The sequence below is a fragment of the Marmota monax genome, unplaced genomic scaffold (genome assembly GCF_021218885.2).
Source record: "Marmota monax isolate L192 unplaced genomic scaffold, Marmota_monax_Labrador192_F-V1.1 WCK01_AAM20220418_F8-fsc00043, whole genome shotgun sequence".
NCBI classification, from domain to species: domain Eukaryota; kingdom Metazoa; phylum Chordata; class Mammalia; order Rodentia; family Sciuridae; genus Marmota; species Marmota monax.
Genome location: NW_026691982.1, coordinates 427,065 through 448,465, shown reverse-complemented (window position 1 = coordinate 448,465; position 21,401 = coordinate 427,065). Strand labels below are relative to the sequence as shown.

At 36.5% G+C, this 21,401-nt stretch overlaps 1 protein-coding gene across 2 annotated transcripts in view; it reads left to right on the top strand.

Annotated features, from left to right (window-relative positions):
* Ednrb (endothelin receptor type B) overlaps positions 1–14,405 on the top strand; it is a 32,214-nt gene extending 17,809 nt beyond the window's left edge. For both annotated transcript variants that reach the window (XM_046447172.2, XM_046447163.2), the window contains exons 3-8: positions 6,591–6,703; positions 6,833–7,037; positions 8,584–8,733; positions 9,129–9,262; positions 9,799–9,907; positions 11,667–14,405. In XM_046447172.2, the coding sequence (XP_046303128.1) occupies positions 6,591–6,703; positions 6,833–7,037; positions 8,584–8,733; positions 9,129–9,262; positions 9,799–9,907; positions 11,667–11,801 (846 nt within the window). In that variant the 3' untranslated portion in view covers positions 11,802–14,405. The remainder of the gene's footprint in view (positions 1–6,590; positions 6,704–6,832; positions 7,038–8,583; positions 8,734–9,128; positions 9,263–9,798; positions 9,908–11,666) is intronic.
* Positions 14,406–21,401: the final 6,996 nt, after the last annotated feature.

Here is a 21,401-nt window from a genome sequence, read left to right as displayed (position 1 = left end):
ACCACCGGTTCCCAAAGATCGAAATAGCATTTCAAAAAAGAGGAACACAAGGTACGCAGCCCCCTTCCTTTTGCTATAGCAGCTGGCCTGCATCCACAGCTGCTCTCCATCCCAGTACACTGAATCTGGCATGTAGGTGAGGGCCAGGCAGGGGAAGCCAGTAATGAAGAATCCCAGCATGCTGTGTCCAGGTAGCTGAGGCTTAACGAATGCCTGGCAAACATTACCCTTCATGTTGATATGTCTTTTGTTACAGAAATGACTGGAGTAGTCCCTCCCCCAACCATGGAAAACATGTTATAAAGCTTATTTTCTATCATTTTTTTTAAATTTTTTATTGTTGGTTGTTCAAAACATTACATAGTTCTTGATATATCATATTTCACACTTTGATTCAAGCGGGTTATGAACTCCCATTTTTACCCCATATACAGATTGCAGAATCACATCAGTTACACATCCATTGATTTACATATTGCCATACTAGTGTCTGTTGTGTTCTGCTGCCTTTCCTATCCTCTACTATCCCCCCTCCCCTCCCCTCCCCTCCCCTCTTCTCTCTCTGCCCCCTCTACTGTCATTCATTTGTCCCCCTTGTATTATTTTTCCCTTTCCCCTCACTAATCTGGCACTATTCTTGATCCATGAAATGTACTGTCAGTGAAAAGCCTATGTCTGATGTTCCCAGTGGTTTGTTGGTCAGGTCTAGTCCAATGGAAAACATTTATTCAGTTACTGAACATAATCATCAAAGCCGATGGGCAATAAAGTGGCAGGATTTAGGGTGGAAATCACTTTTAATTTTTTATTAGGGTTCTGTCTAACAGGATGGCTTGGTATCCTCCCAATCAACCTCAAGTCAGTCAATGATCTCTTTTTATTCTAACAGTGGAAGGACACCATGTGGGCTGTGGGTGGGTAGATGGGTGGGGTTCATGGTGCTGCATGCCCCAGAGTGAACATTTCAGCTTCCTGGAGAACATCACAAGTTGCTGCTACTGCCAAGAGGCAAGGAGGCCATCCTTTTGCAGTTTGATCCAATTGCTCTGACAAGTCAGCTAAGAGTGGTGAAAAGGACCAAGATTGTGATTTATTCCCCCAAGTCTCGGTCCCTGCTTTTCATGTACAAAAAGGTTCAAAGTCTTTCTTAAATTGGAGAAACCCAGAGCTAAACCAACAAACAGTTTATACTTTATCTGGTAGAAAGCAGATTGTCATCCCTCAGTCCATTGTAAGGGTTCATGGTGTCCTCCCTTTAAAGCCCAGAAAGAAATTTGACAATGAACATTGAGTTAGGAATCCAGATAGGACAAAATCTGACCATCCCCAGAAAACCACAATTGTCAATAGGTAGTAGGGCTGGCTACCTGGGCAATGATCTCTTCAATTGTGGAGCTAATTTCTTTAGGAGCTCAAATTCTAAGTTTTAACAGTCTCCTTGGTCTTTTTCTTGGAAATTGTATATTCCCTCTCAGCCAGGAAATTTAAGATCTAAACAATATTTTCAATTAAAGCTGCCTTGTTCTTACTTACAACCAAATGTTAGCTACATATTATGGGAGGATCACTTCTTTTAACTGAAGATTCCTTAGGTCTCTGGCTAGTATTTCCCTAAAGATTGTGGGAGAGTTCTTAAACCCTTGTGGAAGCACAACGTAACAAATTTTTTGTTTGGCTTGGGGTTTGGGATCTGCCATTCAAAGACCAATAACTCTTTAAGAGTTTTCTTCTAGTGGGATGTAGAAAAAGTCATCCTTTCAGCCTAGTACAGTGAACCAAGAGAGTGCAAGGGTTGGGAAGAACTGAGTATAGATTCTGCACCATGTTATTTTAGGTCCTGCGGGCCTCTACAGGCATTCTTCAGAATTCGGCCATTTCACTGGAAGGCTAGGGATATTATATAGGGAATGGCATGGTCATATTAGACCTTAACTTAAAAAGGCCATCAGAAATAATCATATTACATTTTCCTCTTTTGTAAGGGATATTATTTGAAATTAGATATTTCATGGTCTTTCTTTAGGAGCACCCAGACATGTGTGTGATCCAGGAACATTCTGACTTCCTGTCCACCCATACTTCCTCTTTCATACCCAGTTCAAGATATCTTCTGGTACCTCCAAGGAGTCCTCAAGTTATTCTGTAGCAATAGTTGGTTATCCAGCCAGTTATCAATATCAGGCATGTTCAGGTGAAATAGCTATTTCTAGCCCATCTTTTGAGAAAAGTTACCTGTACATTCAGTTTTGCTAGGCATTCCGGCATAGATAGAAAGCTGTGCTTTAAGTTCATGTTGCCAAAGTGGCATTCCAAAGGCTATGAAAAAGGCTTCCCCTGATAGCCAGTTACAATCATATGGTTTTTTAAATCAGGAGATAGGCATGTGTTAATTACAGAATAAGTTTCCTTCTTTTATCGTAAGATTAATTTGATCCTCCCTGTCATTTGTAGTTAAGGCTCCTCTAGTGATATAAGGAGAAATCATATTAAATCTAAGGGAGGGAGAGCGTGGGCTTCTTAATTTGTGTGTGTGTGTGTGTGTGTTGCTAGGGATGGAACTCAGGACCTCACAAATGCAAGTGCTCTACCACTGAGTTACATCTCCAGGGTTAGGTGTGGGTTAGGCCAAATTAAGTGCCCTGACGGGTATAGGAGAGAAAACCATTATAGACTTTTCCTCCCTTCTGAATAATTTCTCTGTTACTATATGCTCCCATTAGGGGATGGAGTGTCTGCAACCACCAGTTGAGGAGCTTGTGATAGCAGAGCCATTTGTGGACTTAAAACATTTAAAGATTTTTCTCTATCTTTCTCCCATTCTGTATCAGCAACGACAAGCTTAAGTTTTTTTGCTTGCTGAATGATGATTTTACATCTGCACCAAGCAGGTCCACTTTGATAAAGTAACAGGAAGCCTTCCCATTTGCCTTCTCTCTTACAAAATACTTCTAATTGTCAGACGGTATAATAGCTTAGGGTCCTATTTATGGGCCATTTTTCTCCTAAGCCTAAAGCCTATTAAGCAAGGGTTCCTCTATTAAATTTTCCCAGGGGATCCTTATACATGAAATCCAAGAAATTGAATAAAAATGGAAAGAAAGAATTTTGTAGCCACACGTCCCAAGGCAACTCACTCAACAGTTTCAAATTGAAACCAAGGGCTGGGAGGTGTAGCATGCATAAGGCCTCATATTCCATCCCCAGCACCACAAAAAGTTTTTTTCTTAAAGAAAAGAAAAAGGGACAAAAGTTATGAAACTCATGAGTTTCTCTGCTTCAAGTGGTTGTGCACCAAAAGTGACTGGTCGTTACAGAAGACAGTCTGGAGAAATCCCCTGGACAAACAGTACCTTAGCACTTGAGGGGCTCTCCAGATGTCCATGGTATTAGGGTCAGTTCACCATGGGTACAACACTCCTGGCTGGCTCAACAAAACTTGCCAGTTAACCCTCAAATCATATTCATGTGCACAATGTATAGCAAGCACCAAACATCAAACACCAGAGTTTGGAATAGAGAAAGTTTAATTGAGAAGGTATCAATCAAAAAGGTTGAGGGAAAGTCAGATCCACCTTCCCCCAGCAAGTATAATTGTGGGTTATACAAGGGAAAAGAGCACAAAAGGCAGAAACTGGTAGTTTCACAAGTTTCAATAAAACCAGGGTGTGTAGTTTTCTTGACTATAGTGGACATCTGGTGAACCGATGAGCAATCTATAGTTTGGCAAATCAAGTTTATAAAATCACTCTGTGACCCTGTTAGCTCATTCTTCTGCAGTAAAGATACCAAGCTTGTTAATGATAATTGATAATTGATAACAATGGGAACAGAGAGTATGTGTTCAAGGTCTGATCAGCTTAGGAAAGGAAGAATGTGCTCTGCCCAGTGTTTGATGTTTGGTGTTTGCTGTACATCGGGCACATGAATATGATTTGGGGATTCATTAACTAGGGAGGGAGAATGAACCAAGCCTCTTAAGAAAGAAAACCTTCTATTAATTTCACTTGGGGGGCTCAGTTATAAAGGCACCACATGGTCCGGCCTGCCACCAATGCTTCTTTTTTGACTCTACATTTTTTTCTATACTAAGCAGTCACAGTGACCATTTAAAAAGGGGAAATAATGTAATGCTATTTCCCTACTCCGAACATTATCATGAATTTCCTCGAAAAAGCATTCAGGGCTGGATGTAGTGGTATAGACCTCCAGCAACTCAGGAGGCTAAGGCAGGAGGATTGTAAAGATTGAGGCCAGCTTCAGCAATTTAGAGAGACTCTGTCTCAAAATGGAAAAGGACTGGGGTTGTAGCTTAGTGGTAAAGCACTCCTGTTCTCAATCCTCAGTTAAAAAAAAAATACAACTCCTTCTCTCTCTCCAACTTCATTTCTTATATACTTGGCCTGGGTCACTCTGCTTCAGCCTTGAGAACCTTCTTGCTTCCACTTCAGTCCACCAGTCTTGTTTTACCCCCAGGGCCTTTGCACATGTTCTATCTGCTGTCTAGCATGCCCTTTGCATGTCTTACTCTCTTATTTTGGTCAAGTCCCTACTCAGATGGTATCTCCTCCAAGAGACCTTACTAGGAAGCCTATCAAGGAAGCACCTCAAATCCCACCACCACTCTCTTAATATGACAGCTTCTGTGTGACACTGTAAACTGTATCAAGTATTTGTTTTTTTGTCTGCCACCCTCCCCAGACTAAGCAGGGGGTTTGCCTTAATCACTGATATGTATCCTCTATTCCAAATGCTCTTTGGCTCATAGTGAATACTCAATAAATATTAGTTGAGTGAATTAAGCAGAGTTATGAGTCAACTGCTTAATCTAAAAGTCATAAGATGGAAAATAGTCTGGCTCTCACGGTTCTATTTTGTTAATACAACAGTGTGTAACAGTGTTTCAGATTAGTTTAAATTAGGAATTAGTTGACAGCTTTTATTAATTGTGAAATTTCATATAAAAATTACAACAACTTCTGGCTTCTTTTGAAAAATCAATAGATTTTTGTATTGGGGGGTCCTTAGAAAAGAGGGACCTATTAGAGCTTGTCTATTAGAGTTGCTCCTTTCTGACCTGGATTACCCCAGACTCCACCACTCCCTGTTGCCTTCCTGACACTGATGGCATGCTTACACCTGGCTCTCTTTATTGCCTTGTGTTAATCTGCCTGGCCCTGCAGGTTGTCAGGGCCTACAGTAAGCACATATGTGGTAAGTCCTCCAACATCTGTCCCATGTATTTGTGTAATCTTTCCTGTCTCATTTAGAAATGAAACCTGTCCTGTATTCCATCTCTAAGCCATATTCATAATTAGACATGCATATTAGCCTTTGGCCATTCTAGTTAAAGAACAATCAACCTCGCTTGACAAACTCAGTTGAGTTTTCGTAACTGTTGAAAAGACAGAAACAACCAATTGTGTTTCAAAATAGTTTTCACTTTTGGAAGGTTATTTTGGAAAACCTTATTTTAAAAAAAAAACAACCTCATAGATTTGAAATATTTTCCTTTATTTTCAAAACCTCGTGAATATTCCGTCCAGATGTTTACCTAAAGTGATTCAATTGTTAGCGGGGGACACACCCATATCCTAAGAAAGAAAATAACCACATTTAATAATAGAAGGTTACATAGTCTACAGTTAGAATAAAGAGAAACACACACAAGCAAAAACTGTGTCTTTTCATTCATTGTATTGCTGTGCCTACATATTTTAGAGGCAAGGATATTTACTGAACGGCTGCTGTGTGTCGGGCACTATTCTAGGCAATTATGGAACTGATATTCTGTCTTAGACTCCAGGGAATCAGACAGAAAAAAACTAAAGAAACATATAGGCAAATGTTAAATGTAGTAAGAGTTGGGAAGTGCTATGGATGAAAAAAAAAAGTGGAGAAGGTAAGGGAGGGCCAGCTGGTTACTATAATAGTATAGTGAGGGTCAGTCACATTGAAAAGAGCAGGTCCTAAAAGCAGGGCAAGGGTGGCATGTGATTTAGCCAAGTGGGTCTATGGGGAAAAAGCCTTCCAGGATAAGGAAAGATTTAGAGCAAACACCCTGAAGTAGGTAGGATTGTGCCCAATGTGTCAAGGAACAGTGTGAATACTCGGTGAGTAGTCACTGGTAATGAACAAGTGCATGAATGAACACACTATTCTCCAGAGTACGTTTCCATGGGGGTAGTCTAGCCTCCTCAGCTTTAGAAAATTTATCATTATTCTTAATTAACCTGTATTTTAATTGGCCATAACCTGAGCTTTGAGACTCTATGACAATATGCTGTTTCAATTTTCTAAGGGAAACTTAAGTAAGGGCCCCCAGTTGGCCTTGCAGAGGGGATTCAGACCAAGCTATTGTGTATGCATGATGAATTCTCATAAGCTGGCTGCATTTTATTATTCCCCACACATTCTCCCCTTCCATATATCAAACACGAGTGCTTTTCAAAGGCATAGTCCGTGAGAAAAAGAATGAGGGCTGAGATGTCTTATCTTCCTCTTGCATGTTAATTACTCTGCACTAAGTAATGCAGTTCAGAGGGCATCTTGTGAAAGCCTCCCTAACAGAGCTCCATGTTTCCCCAATGCAGCTGCTGGCAGAGGACTGGCCATTTGGAGCTGAGATGTGTAAGCTGGTGCCTTTCATACAGAAAGCCTCCGTGGGAATCACTGTGCTGAGTCTCTGTGCTCTAAGTATTGACAGGTAGGAATTTATTTTTAAGTCAGGTTTATCCTAAACACCATAATACTGTTGGCTAAGTTACTTAGACAATAAACTATGTAATTCAATAAAACCAACCAGCTTGAAAAACAATTCCATTTTCATCTTCAGATATCGAGCTGTTGCTTCTTGGAGCCGAATTAAAGGAATAGGAGTTCCAAAATGGACAGCAGTAGAAATTGTTTTAATTTGGGTGATCTCTGTGGTTCTGGCTATCCCCGAAGCCATAGGTTTTGATCTGATTACAATGGACTACAAAGGGAGTCGTCTGCGAATCTGCTTGCTTCATCCCATTCAGAAAACAACCTTCATGCAGGTAAATTTTACTCCACCCCCACTTTCTGCTCCGGCCTTATAAAATGTATGGATATTTTTTCCCAGTTCCCCGTCCTTGAGCAGCTATTGATTTATGACTGTCCTTGGCATCAATTAAGAGTATAGATCCCAGTACTGTGGGTTAACATTGACTAATGACCCAAGTGCAAGAATTGAGATCAGAGCTTTTCCCAGAACACCCTAAATCTCAGAGATACAAATAAACCAAGTTCACATGAGAAATGATATGAGTTTATGGTGTTTCTACTTAAAACCATATAAGGACTGACCACTTTACATATCTGCATAAGCATTGGAGGAATGGATGATTCTGCAAATGTTCAAAAGAAGATGCCTAATATGGGTGTGTTAGAAACAGCAAACCTGCTCTCTGTCTCTGATGCTAAAGGGAAGCTACCTTTGCAAAGAATTTTTCATGTTGGCCATTTTTGAAGAATGCTTTGTAGTTGTAGTTTTTAGTCCTGGGGATTGAACCCAGGGCCTAAGCTTTCTTCGATGGAGCTAAAGATTCAGAGCCCTTTTGCCATTTCTACTTTTTATTTTAAGACAAGGTCTCAGTAAGTTGCCCAGGCTTGGCCTGGAGATTGTGATCCTTCTGTCTCAGTCTCCTGAGTACTGGGATTATAGGGATGTACCACCACACCCAGTTTAATTTTGGGTTGATTGGGAAATAGGAAAAGATTGATGACACCAGTCTCTAAAAGACCGATCCTAAATATAAAGACCCTGTTCAACAGAATGGATTAAGAGAATATGCAAAGGGGCTGATCTAACTATAGCCAAAAATTATTTTCTATTTTATATACAATAATACTATATAAAATTTATCTGTGTATATCATAGTAAATAAAATAATTTTAAAAGGACATTAATGTGAAATTGAGAATAAGATTATTGCTTATTTATTAGTAAAAAGAGGGAAAAGTGCTGTATCAGTTATATAAGATATTCTCCAACACAAATATATGTGGAATAATAGTACTTTTTTAAAAAAAGATAACAGAGCAGAAAAAGAACAAGAGAAAAAAACATTTCATGAGCACTTTGAGTTTTTGAGAGCTTTGATTTATACATTTTATTACCCAAATGGTTAACATAGACCTTTTCATGTCTGTTTCTCCCATTAAACACAATAAAAAGTTAAAACTTCCCCTAAATACTAGGATATTGTTACACATTCAGATATAATATTTCACACAAATAATACTCTTAACTATAATCTATGTAAAGATGAAACACTGAATCACCATTTATTTCAAATTTGGTCCAGCTATTTAAATTTTATGCATAATCACACTGTACTATTTCCAAAGAACTGAAATATTGTTCAGAAAAGCTTCACTTAATATATTACTTAAATATTTGTGGACTTAAAGATTCTATATAGCATTTATAAAATGGATCTACTTTAGGAGATAATTGCCCCTTGATGAATTTCTTTTTAGGTTTAACTTTTGGTATATAATTTTTTTTAAAAAAAAAAAAAAGAGGAATATTAACCATAGAAAATTCCCACTTCCCCATAGTTTTACAAGACAGCTAAAGATTGGTGGCTATTCAGTTTCTACTTCTGCTTGCCATTGGCCATCACTGCACTTTTTTACACCTTGATGACCTGTGAAATGTTGAGAAAGAAGAGCGGCATGCAAATCGCATTGAATGACCACCTAAAGCAGGTAAGAAGGTGCCAAGGTTGGATGGCTTGTGGCTGTCATTACCACTAGAGAGATGAAAACTGATTTCGATGAGAATAAACTAAAATTACATGCCAGAGCGCATTACCATTTTCTTCCTCCAGGTTATTTTTTATTATAAGGAATATTTTTATTTTATCTATTTAGAAGTAGTCTATATGATCTAAAAGAAGAGAAACCATTACTTTTGACAGATGAATCTTTCATCATCATTTTAGTTCTAATTGATATTAACTATTCAAAAGAAGAATCAGTGTTCTAAATTTTTACAAATATCACTGAATTTAGTTAAGGGATATCAAATATGCTGTTTGGGAAGAGTGTATGCTGTATATATAAAAGGTTCATGTTTAAGGATCTGACTGGTTTTATTTCAGAGACGAGAAGTGGCCAAAACAGTGTTTTGCCTGGTCCTTGTTTTTGCCCTCTGTTGGCTTCCCCTTCACCTCAGCAGGATCTTGAAGCTCACTATTTACGATCAGAATGATCCCAACAGATGCGAACTTTTGAGGTACGAAAGGTGGAATGGAAATCATTTTGTAAATAAATGCCACGCAGGAGTGTTTTCATCGATCCCTTTCACAGGCACACAAAATACCACTTTTTTAGTCCGTAGGGAGCAATTAAGACTCCCAATTTTACACTCCTGTTTGAGGGGGAGGAATTAAGGGGGCCTGGGACAACCCTGGGAACACACAGACACAGCGTGATGAGTGAGTGGCAAGACTGACAATGTCAGAGCTGATTTTCCCTGACACTGGAAATGCTTTCTTTTCGGCCATCCTCAGCACTTCCCAATGAAGTTGTATTTTAAAAAAGGAAAGTTGGGCTTGGGAGGGGACCATGGGAAAGGGCAGTAGAGATGAGACACCGAAGGAGTGACAGAGGCAAGGGACAGCGATCGTTACTAGCAAATTAGTGACAAATTCAGAACCACTGGATCTAGGCAATATTTTTCCCCCTCACAAAAACACAAAAGTCTGCAGTGAACACATACTCAGAGCAGCATCTTTCATAGACATGTTATGGGTTTTTGTCTGTTTGCAGCTTTTTATTGGTATTGGATTATATTGGCATCAACATGGCCTCCTTGAATTCCTGCATTAATCCAATTGCTCTGTATTTGGTGAGCAAAAGATTCAAAAACTGCTTTAAGGTAAGAGACTATTTCAAAAGAAAAAGCTCTTTGTAGCATGACATCAAGTATAACCCTTTGAAATCATCAATATTTATATCTGTAGATATCTGGCAAATTGTTCTTTAGTTTTCCCTTGCATTATATCAAGGGTGATTTTTAAAATATGAATTTGGCTTATAAGTCACTCGAGTCAATTTTTTGCCTCTAAATCCTAGCCAGCCACACTCCCTGTTGCCAAAGTCAGTTATTCTCATGGAATTGCTCAGAAAATTAATAAAAGTTACACTCATTGATGTGGGACAGGTGTCACATGATAAATAAAAGCTGAATGTAAGTAAATCTACCATTCTTCTATTCTTAGTAGATTTTGAACTATTTAGACATAATTAATATTATGATATGTTAGTCACTTTTTTACATGGGCTATGAGAATAGCAAGTCAAACAAAGAAATCTGAATCAAGTTCCAACTCTTCTTTTCCCCAGTTTTATACAACAGAGATGTGCTGCTCCTTTGCGTGTCTCATTGTTCCTCATGTAGCTGCTGGCACTGTAACATCCATCCACCCATCCATTCACTCCTTAAACAACAATAAAAAATGCCCTCCTCTTGGATGGGCATGATCCATTGTCCCTGGTATTTCATTTTGGGAAGCCAAAAATTTGGCTTCCTTGTAAAAAATAAAGCAATTTATAAAACTCTTTGGCCACTCAGATTTTAGATCTGAAAAAGAACTTTTCTCAACTCCCTCATTATACAAAACAGAAAAGAGTGAACCTTCCAATCTCCCAATTCCTTTCTTTCTTTCTCCTCAGCGTAACCACTGAGCCACATCCTCATCCCTTTTTATTTATTTTTCATTTTTTATTTTGAGACAAGGTCTTGCTAAATTGCTTAGGCCTCACTAAATTGCTAAAGCTGGCTTTGAACTTGCAATCTCTCCTCCTTAGCCTCCCGAGCCACTGGGATTACTGGCGTGCACCACCATGCCCAGTCAACACAATTTCTTATAGTTTCTCAGAAAACAAACAGAATGAACAAAGTTTTGGATTTTTAAAAAGTCCAAGGAAAACAAAACTAAATTAATACAACTGAGACGCCTGCAACTTCATAGCTTTATTGTGTAACAACATTGAAAAGGTGTTTGAGGGGGCTAGCATTGTGGCTCAGTGGTAAAGCACTCACCTAGCTCACATGAGGCCCTGGGTTCAATCCTCAGCACCACATAAAAATAAATAAATAAAATAAAGGTATTGTGTCCAACTACAACTAAAAAATGCAACTGAAAAAAATAACAAAGTAATATTAAATTCATTGATTTAGGAAGATGTTTATGATACTTTCAAGTAAGAAAAAGCAGGTCATGGAGTACACATATAGTACAATCTCATTAAAACAAAATACACACTCATAAACACCTGCCGGCATCCAGTAGTGTATGTGATAATATTTCTGTTTGTAAGGGGAAAAAGTTTTAAATTCTACATTTATCAAATACTGTGTTTATCAAGTCATCAAGAGTATATATCAAGAATTAAGAGTAGTTTTCTTTAGATGAGGAATTTTGATTATACAGTTTTTTTCCTTTATATTTTTTAGTGAAAAATTTTATAAGAATCCACTAATATAATTATATCTCATTAAGGGGGAATTAAAAGAGCATTGAAATAAAGGGCCCCAGAACTCCCAGTTCTGCAGAGAAAGTCCAACCCTAGAGAGCAGGAAGAGTGGGGACAGAGAGTCATGTGCACATATGACAAGCTGCTTTGTTTTGTAGTCATGTTTGTGCTGCTGGTGCCAGTCATTTGAAGAAAAACAGTCCTTGGAGGAAAAGCAGTCGTGCTTAAAGTTCAAAGCCAATGATCATGGATATGACAACTTCCGTTCCAGTAATAAATACAGCTCGTCTTGAAAGAACGAATATTCACTTAATCTCATTTTCTTGATTTTGGACAGACGTCATTAAAACAAAATGAAACATTTGCCAAAACAAAACAAAAATCTGTACGTTGGTACAAAACCATGTAAAAATGTAAGCAGGGTTATTTTAACACTCATCCTTACACCTGACATTTTATGAGCTGTTTACAATATGAGAAGAAAATCAGTGAGAATTAAGGAAAGCCTCATTGTGAAAGCACTTAATTTTTTACAGTTAGCACTTCAGGGTAGTTCTTATTAATTGTTTTTAGTATACTCATACACACCTTAGATTTTAAAATGAGCTCATTCATAATTCCTGGTAAAGAGTTTTATTTTTAAATCAGATTGGTCTGAATAAAGGAAAAATGTGCCACTTATTATGTAAGACATATTTTTAAGTAAAGTTTCAGTTGCTCAATTTGAAAATTTAAAAAATCCTTTAATAAGCAACTTTCCAATGAATGGCATCACATCTTTGGTCAAACTGTAAGTGAATGCAAAATGAAAAGAGTTTAGCTAGTTTATTTTTTGCATGATAGAAATATTTAGGAGATCAGGAGAGAGTATCAGAGAGAGAGAGAGAGAGAGAGATCAAGGTAAGTTTTTAAAAATCATTACATTCTTTGCATTGAAATGAAATCAAATGTCAGGAAAGAAAGAGAAGGCTTGAACTGTTATCACAGAAGACTTTAAAATCTCCCAGTCACATGATCTACAAAGAAAATACCACCTACAGTTTTTTCAGGATTACTGCATATTCTTCCTTCGGTATGGTAGTTTATTTGTTTACTTTTGTCATCTGTAAATACTTAACTACACACACTACATGTAGATGATTACACAAGGGGCAGGCCCCTGTGTTCATAGCTTTACAATGGAGATTCCAGTGACCCAAAAAAGGACAAAATGTGAATTGCCTGGCGCAGTGTCCACACAGCAAAAGAGCAAGGCGCACCCTCCCTCCTTGCTTTGGTCAAAATGATCTCTAGCTCTAAGTATACTTAGAATATTACTTTCTAAAATCATACAAATTAACCAATTTAACAGCTACCTGTGAGGCTTATTACTAACTTTTTAATTTTTTTTTTTTTAAATAACCAACAGAAAGGTGTTCTTGACGTGGTGCTTTTCTATCACCAGAAGGCAAAACTTCTTTTTAAGAGTGTAAAAAAAACCTTCACTTTGTGCATTCTGATCCAATTTTTTAATCTCTGCAGCAAAGTGCCTTAGATTAATTTGGGATGAGTTGTGTTTGAAAGTATGTAAAAGAGAAAATGGCAGAGAGAGGAAATGAGATGGGGTGGGAGGAAACCCATGGGGACCGATTCCCATTCAGAGCCTGGAGTTCGTCATGGCCCCGTCACATCAATGCAAAAGGTCCTGATTCTGTTCCAGCAGAACACAGTTCAGTGTTCTCAGAGCGACTTCAGGAACAAATTGGGCCCAAGAGCTTTCTGTCTTAAAATATAACAGAATTTCCAATTTATTTCTTTTAGGAAGTCAGGCCACATGTTGGAAATAAGCTAGGAATGTTGTTTTCTGCCAGAATCCAATGTGACAATACAATAAGCCGAAACTCAATAATGTGGCAAAAAAAAAGAGGGGGCAATAATTAAATAATTAGTTCAATGCCACATGGATTATCTTTGCAAATTTGTTTATTAATTTCTTCTCAATCACTTTTTCAAATGCCTGTCATCATAAAAGACATTTTAGATTTTCAACTTTAAATCAACTTTGGGCCATTTAATTGTCTTCACAGTTTATGAATAGATCTTTTTTTCCTGTTTCAATTTTAGATCATTTTATTACCATTTACTGAGATTTTATATCCTAATACCCTTCTCGTTTACACTCCAATGCTGTTCCTTCTCTATGTCAGAATCCCGATTTGTATCATCTTGCCTAGTCTTAAAGCTGAAACTAAGAAGACTTATGCACTATTTGTAATAAAATGATATTCAGTAGCTTTTCAAAAAATATTGTTCAAAATTTTGACATACTGATAAAGGGTGGTTACAAACAATCATGATTTCTTTGCATGATGAAAACTAAGATAAAAAAGTGCTACTCTGACTTTAAAGCAAATTTTCTAGTATAAAGAACTATTTAATATAACAACAAAAAATGGTGTTAACATGGATCTTATAGCTAACAGATTTGCAAGTGATTTTAACCTGTTTTCTTCCTTATTACTCACTGCCAACATGGGTATAATTTCAGACACCTTTTAATATTAACAGCTTACACATGGCCAAAGGAATACAGTTTATAGCAGAACATGGGTATGCTGTAGCTAACTTTATAAAATTGTAATATAACCATGTAAAATAATTATATATTTTGTTTCCCCCCCCCCCCCGTGGTCACTTAAAGTGGCAACTATTGTAGTTGCTGTTTCCTTATTATGTAAACCAAACCAATAAAATTTGTTTAAAAAATAGCTTATTTTTCACTGTGCAGGCACTAACTCATTAGATATTGAATAAGTATTTAAAGGAAATAGAGATGTAACAGTGGACATTATTTATGTTAAACATACAATTATCAAAGAAATATGAAAATTATTAAAATGCTACATTTCTAGTCTTTAGACTATGCTGTTGGTATGTTTCATTGTGTGAAGAACCAAATGTACAGACAGACATTGAAGTTCCCAAGGTCAATTATCTCGATGGTAGTTGCCATGGCCTCTTAATGTCTGTCTTTCTCTGGTTGCTACTTTGGGAGCATTTCACTCTTTAACCATTATTGTACCATAAACAAAGGGGAAAGACTGAAACTATATTTGAGGATTATCCATTTCATTTCCAAAGCTTATTTTAGTGTTTACTATATGCAAAGCAGAATGAAATTATTACAGGTTAAGCATCTCTCATTAGAAAATTTGAAATCCAAAATGCTCCAAAATCCAAAACTTTTGGGGCACTGACATCATTCCACAAATGGAAAACTCCATACTTGATCTCATGTAACAGGTTGCAGTCAAAACTCAGACCACCAAATATACCACTATATATGCTACTAAAAAATGATCTTCAAGTTATGTGTATGAGGTGTAAATGAAACATAAACAGGTCTCCTGCTTGAACTTGGGCCCTAAACCCAAGATATTTTATTATGTATATGCAAGTATTCCAAAATCCAAGAGAGAGGCTCAAAGAAAAGCTAGAATAGAAAAAAAGAAAGAAGAGATAGTGAATAAAATATTATAGATCACAAATGCAAAAGGAATGGACAGAGAAGAGTTCAGAAGAGACTAGAAGGAACAAAGAAGACCAGTGTCATTAAAGCCAAAGGGGAAGGAGAAGCAAATCAAAGGTGTAGGCTGAGAATCTGAGTACAATGGTAACAGAAACCTGATGTTGGAAGGTGGTGACTAGACGAACAATGGGGACCTTACCTGGAGCAGATTGTGAGGTACACATGTGGTATGAATGCGTGTGTCACCTTAGTGCTAGAGAAGAATTAACTTCTATAAAGACAGTGGATTAAACATATTTTTTTATTCACCTGCTATAACTCCACTAAAATGAGGGGAAAAAGTAAAAGGTATAAACTCACAAGGACAGGGATGAAAGAGAAGACACCAGCCAAGCAGAAATGCTAGCCAAATTCTGTAAGAGGACAACCAGATAGATAAGGGACAGCTATTCTGGCTTCTGCTTTCCTCTACTAGGTGTCCACCTGTGAGTTAGGCTAACACGTTCCATAATTCAGAATGCACTCAGGAACCAGATGTAGCAGACATCTTTGAACACACCATTCTGAAGTGGGGTCAAAAATAAAAGGACTTAATTAAAAGTTTAACATATACTAAAAAAAAAAAAAAAAGAAGGTGGTTTTTTTATTTCCAGATAATCTGTACCAGATTATGTATGATTGGACTTGGTCACAGCAAGGATAGCAGAAGGTAGAAATGTGGCCCCTTACTGGAACCAGGCAATCAGCAAAGACCTGACTCATAGACAGTGAGATCTCCAGCTCTGATCCATACTATCAATGATTAGTAGCCTTGTATGTCCCAGGCAAGAAAATGAAGATTCTGTTCCAAGGACATAAAAAATCCAAGGGGAAAAAAATCCTACAGATGTCAACACTGAGGATAAGGGGAATTTTCACCAAAATGAGTTATGCCCTGTCTCATTCCACCCACATACATAGAATTTCCAATTTGTCCCTTAATGCCATATTTTTAAAGATAAATAAGTAGGTAAAAGCCAAGAGACATTTTAGGAAACTTTGAAATGGAAGACAGAAGCTGAAACAAACAAGGGGGGAAAAGTGGGGAGATTGAGGAAACAGAAAAAGTGCCGGAGCAAAAGAAAAAAAAAATCAACAAAACTATCATTAATTTTCTCAGAGCAATAAGAAACAAGAAGCAAAACCAGATGCTGAATGAACAAAAGAAGCACTCCAGAATCAAGAAGCTGCTTAAAACCTTAAAATGTGCTTGGGGCAGCAAATTTAAACACAATAAAAAAGTTTTTCAAAGGTCAAAATTGAGGAAATTAGAATGTGAAATTACTCTACCAAAGTGTGCTTCAGCACACAAGGAAGGAAGTTAAGGAATCCAGGAAACAGGGGAGGCTAGTGGAGGAAAGAATCAAAATCAGTTCCCAAGATGACAGGGGAAAGTTCTCTTTAGCCTATGAGACTGTCAGTCTGGCTAGGAGCAGAAAAGCAGAGGAAGTCTATCTCTAAGAAGAAAACAGAACAGACATTGCCTGATACATTGGATCATATTCATGGGAATATGTAGCTGTATAATATATATATATATATATATATATATATATATATATATATATATATATATATATATATAAATGTAAATATATATATAAATGTATATATACATATACACACATATATAAATAGATAAATAGATGGATATGTTCATAGCTATATGACTTGGATATGTTTCATATCTATGCTAAATAAGATTATTTTAACCAAAACTATGATGCATATAAATTGGAAGGAAAAGTATGCTTGATGGGAATGGGGCAAAACAACTAAATCTGTTTTTCCCATAGTAAATATTCTAACACCCATTTTGGAAAATATTTGGGAACTAATCCCGGGAAGATGAAGGTATGCTTCACCTAAGACCAAAAAATTCTATTCGTAGACAAACTGCTGATGCGACCAGCACATAGATACTAAAATGTTCACAGAAACATTTTTTGTTTCAGCCAGAAAAACAAATAACAAATTTGGTGGAATGCTCTACAGTATTTCATACAGTGGCAAGTTCTTCTATGGGTTACTAGTAGACCTCAGAGCTACTGACATTTTGGGCCAGAAAACTGTTTGTTGTAGGGATGGTCCTGTACATTGTAGGATATTTAGCCACATCTTTGGCCCCTAACTGCTGGATTCCAAAAGCATCCTCCCACGTTGTGGAAATCAAAATGTTTCCAGACATTGTCAGACACCTCCTGAGAGGAAGCACTCCCACTGAGAACTGCTGTATTTCAGTATGATTCCACTGAAATTAAGTTCAAAATGTGGCAAAATTGACCTATATTTTAAGGGAATAATTATAGTTGATAAAAATCAATAAGGGAAAGCAAGGAAATTATCCTGCAAACAAGGGTAATTGCCATTCTTGGGAGACAAGGGAATGTTGGGACTTGGAAGAGATGCATGAAGATCTTTAGGCCTTGGAGAAGTATTCTTGTAAATAATAATGATCACTTATTACATTATTTATTTATATAATTATTTTACATATAGATATTCACAATAGTATAAAGCATTATTATGCTAATATATCATACAACATATTTTATATAATACTTGAACTTTTATAATTATTTCAAGTATATATATGTATATATATGTGCTGCATATATTTTATTTGAGTATATGTATCTCATGCCCTTTTCTTTATTTGCATTTCACAATTTAAAAAATAAACAAAACATAGAAAGTAAAAAGCTAACCTATAATTGAAGAATTAAGAAATAGTAGTAAAAGCATGTTATTTTAAAATATGGAAAGGAAAGCATGAAAAAGCAAAGGAAAAAAAAAAGTAAGTTATCATTTTCAGGGTGTGGAATTCATGACAGCCAACGCTGGTGGGCCAGGAGGTTGCTATTTATTCATGATGAGCTTCATTGCACTGAACAAGGAATGTGTTTGTATATCTGATTAATAAATATTAAAAAAGTAACTTTGAAAATAGAATAGTGGTGGAGTGGGGCATGTGGTCACATTTCCATCCAGGCTAGATTATTTATCCTGCTTTTTAATCACAATGGTGTTTATTAATTATAATGATGCTGAGTGTCTGATTCTTTTGAGTTGAGAAAAGTATAAGCAGATTATTTTACTAAATAAGCAATATAGAGGCATTAAGTAATGTTAATTAAAGATTTATTATCCAAGCAAACCCTAAAGAAGACTTTAAAACCATGATATGTTCAAGACAATAACCAAGTCAATTAAAAATGCTTTACTAAATTAATTCCTGAAAGTTTAAAATTTTTGGCAAAATCAGAGGAAAAAAACAATTATGGGTAGTGGAAAGTGAGTTTTGTTTAGTGATATTACAGCTAGTACTTGAAAAATTATTTTTTAAGTTAGGCATGGTGGCATATGCCTATAATCCCAAGAATTCAGGAGGCTGAGGCAAAGAGGATTTCAAGTTCAATTCTAGTCTCAGCAATTTAGCAAGGCCTTGTCTCAAAATAAAAAATAAAAGGCCTACGGATATAACTCAGTTTTAAAGTGCCCTTGGATTCAATGCCTACTACTCCCACTACAACCCCTCCCCGACCCCCCAAAAAAAAGTTGAGGAGAAAGCCATTAACTTTTGGGATTAGGTGACAATGTTCATTTATTCCCATGAGCAGAGCAAAAATTAATCATACAACATAGAGTGTGGTAAGAACTCTGACAGGAATAGCACTGTGGTACCTAGAATCTATGCCATCTAGAAGAGGTTTCCCAAGGTGAGTAACATTTAAGCTAAAGTTAGAATGAATAAATTAGCCAGAGAGGAGAACAAGAGCAGAGAAGTTCCTCCCTGGCAGCATATGCACAGCCCAGAGCAGAGGATGTCCTCAACACATCCAGACAAGTCACAGGCTTTCAGCTCACAACAGCAACTGCTAACAAACAAATCCTGATGGTCTCGACCCAAAGAACTCACCACTGTGTCACAATAAACTCCCTCTAACACAAATGACCATACACAGACAATACAGGGGAATAGCCCAAAATTCTTTTCTTAAATGTCCACTCCAAAGTGCAGCATCTCTGAAAAAGTGCTTCCAGGAAATAATCCAGATGTGATATTTTAACTCTATTACTTAAAGAATTATAATCAAAAGGATTTCTAGTGTATCTTTCCAAATATTGTGTTTCCTAAGAAACTGTGCCCAAAGTAAGGAAAAGCAATAAAATCATACACAATGATTTATGTAGCTATTTTGCATATTAACAAATGAATTAGTATAAAATATAATTATATTAATATATTACAACATTTTATATGATAAGCTTTTAAAATAGTTTAACTATATATATTTTGCCCTTCTCTGTATAAGTTATACTTCATAGTTTAAAAAGTAAAGAAAATACAAGAAGTATAATACTCAAATCTAAGAGAAAAAATAAGAAATAGCGGTAAAAGAATGTTCTTTAAAAATATGAAAAGAAAGGGCTAGAGTTATAGCTCAGTAGTAGAGCGATTGCCTAGCAAGTGTGAGGCACTGGGTTCGATCCTCCGTACCACATAAAAATAAATAAAATAAAAGTAATGTATCCATCTACAACCAAAAAGATATTTTAAAAAATATGAAAGGAAAGGTTTGAAAAAGCTGGGGTGAAGGGAATTATCAAAAGGAGAAAACAAAATCAGAATATAGCATGCTTTCATTCCTACTGAAAGATTGCTAATAAATATGTAGTGCAGAAATGGAGCTAATAAGTGGTGGGTATGAAAAAATCAGTCCCTTCGGTCATGTGCAAATATGAATAAACTGACCTCACACAACTATTAACTGTATACAACCTATAGCCAGGGTCTACATATAATCAGGTACTTACATCACATTACTTGTAAGTTGAGCAATGAGGGAAGTTTTTCTAACCATCTATTCCACCCTATTTCTAGCCTAACACATACAAACACTCACATATAAACAGACTCCCCATCTCCAACTCCAGAGAGCATTTTTAAAACTCAACACCGGATTGGAAACTAAAACCTCCATTCCTTCCCCCCAGCAGCAGCCTCCTTTATCTAACAGGTTACAGCATGTTTTTCAGTCTGGTTTTCTGAAATAAAAATACCTCTTGAAAATCCTATAAAACTCCCAATACAGGATAAGTAGTAAATGTCCCCTAGTTTCCATTAATTCAAATCAAGGCTCTTTCTTTTGAGGTAATCCATGAAATTTTACAATTATACTTGCATAAGAATGCATTTGCATCTAAATCACATGAAGAAGCTCATATTGATCTGGACTTGTATCATCTAAAATTCTTGTTCTTATTGGCCACACTCAGAGCACTGTCTTCTTTTGCATGCCAAACAGGGCTGTGCTCCCTAGGGTGCCCCAGAAGCCTAAACTTCACAGTGACTTATAGAAAGAAGTCCCTTTTAGCTCTACTTTACAACTTGGATTCTTAATTCCCTACTGTGGATGTCACTAGAAACCAAGAATTTTCATCAGTACAGATATTAAAGAAGTTAAGTAAGGGCTGGAATTGTGGCTCAGCACTTGCTTAGCATGTGTGAGGTACTGGGTTCGATCCTCAGCACCATCTAAAAATAAATAAAGGTATTGTATCTATCTGCAACTACAATTTTTTTTTAAAAAAAAGAAGTAAAAACTCTGTAATCCTATATTGAAATTGAAAATATCAATATGAATTCACAAAGTGTTTTCTCTGAGAAATATGTATTTTCTATTTCTGTCCATTAAAAAGGCCTAAGACAAATGGCCAACATGGTCGCAAAATATACCTCAACTTCCCCAAAGTTTGGTTTCTAAATAACATTTGCCACTGGAAAGAATCAGGCCCCCTTGGAGAATGGAGGATTCCAGTGTTGGGGCAAGAAATGTACAAGATAGGTCTGGAACCTGTTTTAATACCTGAGAACAAGGAAACGACAATGATTAGGGTTACATGAAGACATAGAAAAAAAACTTGAAGGGGGTCCTACTGACTAGAGAAATGACATTTAAAGAATGAGGAAATAATGACTACAATGAATCAAAATACACTAAATAGGTTAAAAATCAACAAGTTCAGTGGCATAGTGCTTGCCTAACATGAATGAAACCCTGGGTTCGATCCTTACCACTGCTTAAAAAAAATAAGTAAATAAAATAAAAGTATACTGTCCATCTACAACTATAAAATTTTTTTAAAAAAATCAACAAATTCAAAATAATAAACAAAAAACATAAATGGTTTTTTATTGTACTTTGTAACTATTTCTATGGTAGCATTCAATCATATGAATGCTTATGTAAATGTCTCCCAATTAAACAGCAGTTTCTTAAAGTACCCTATTATATTCATTATAATCACACTGAAAGAATATAAACATCACATCTCTGTAGAT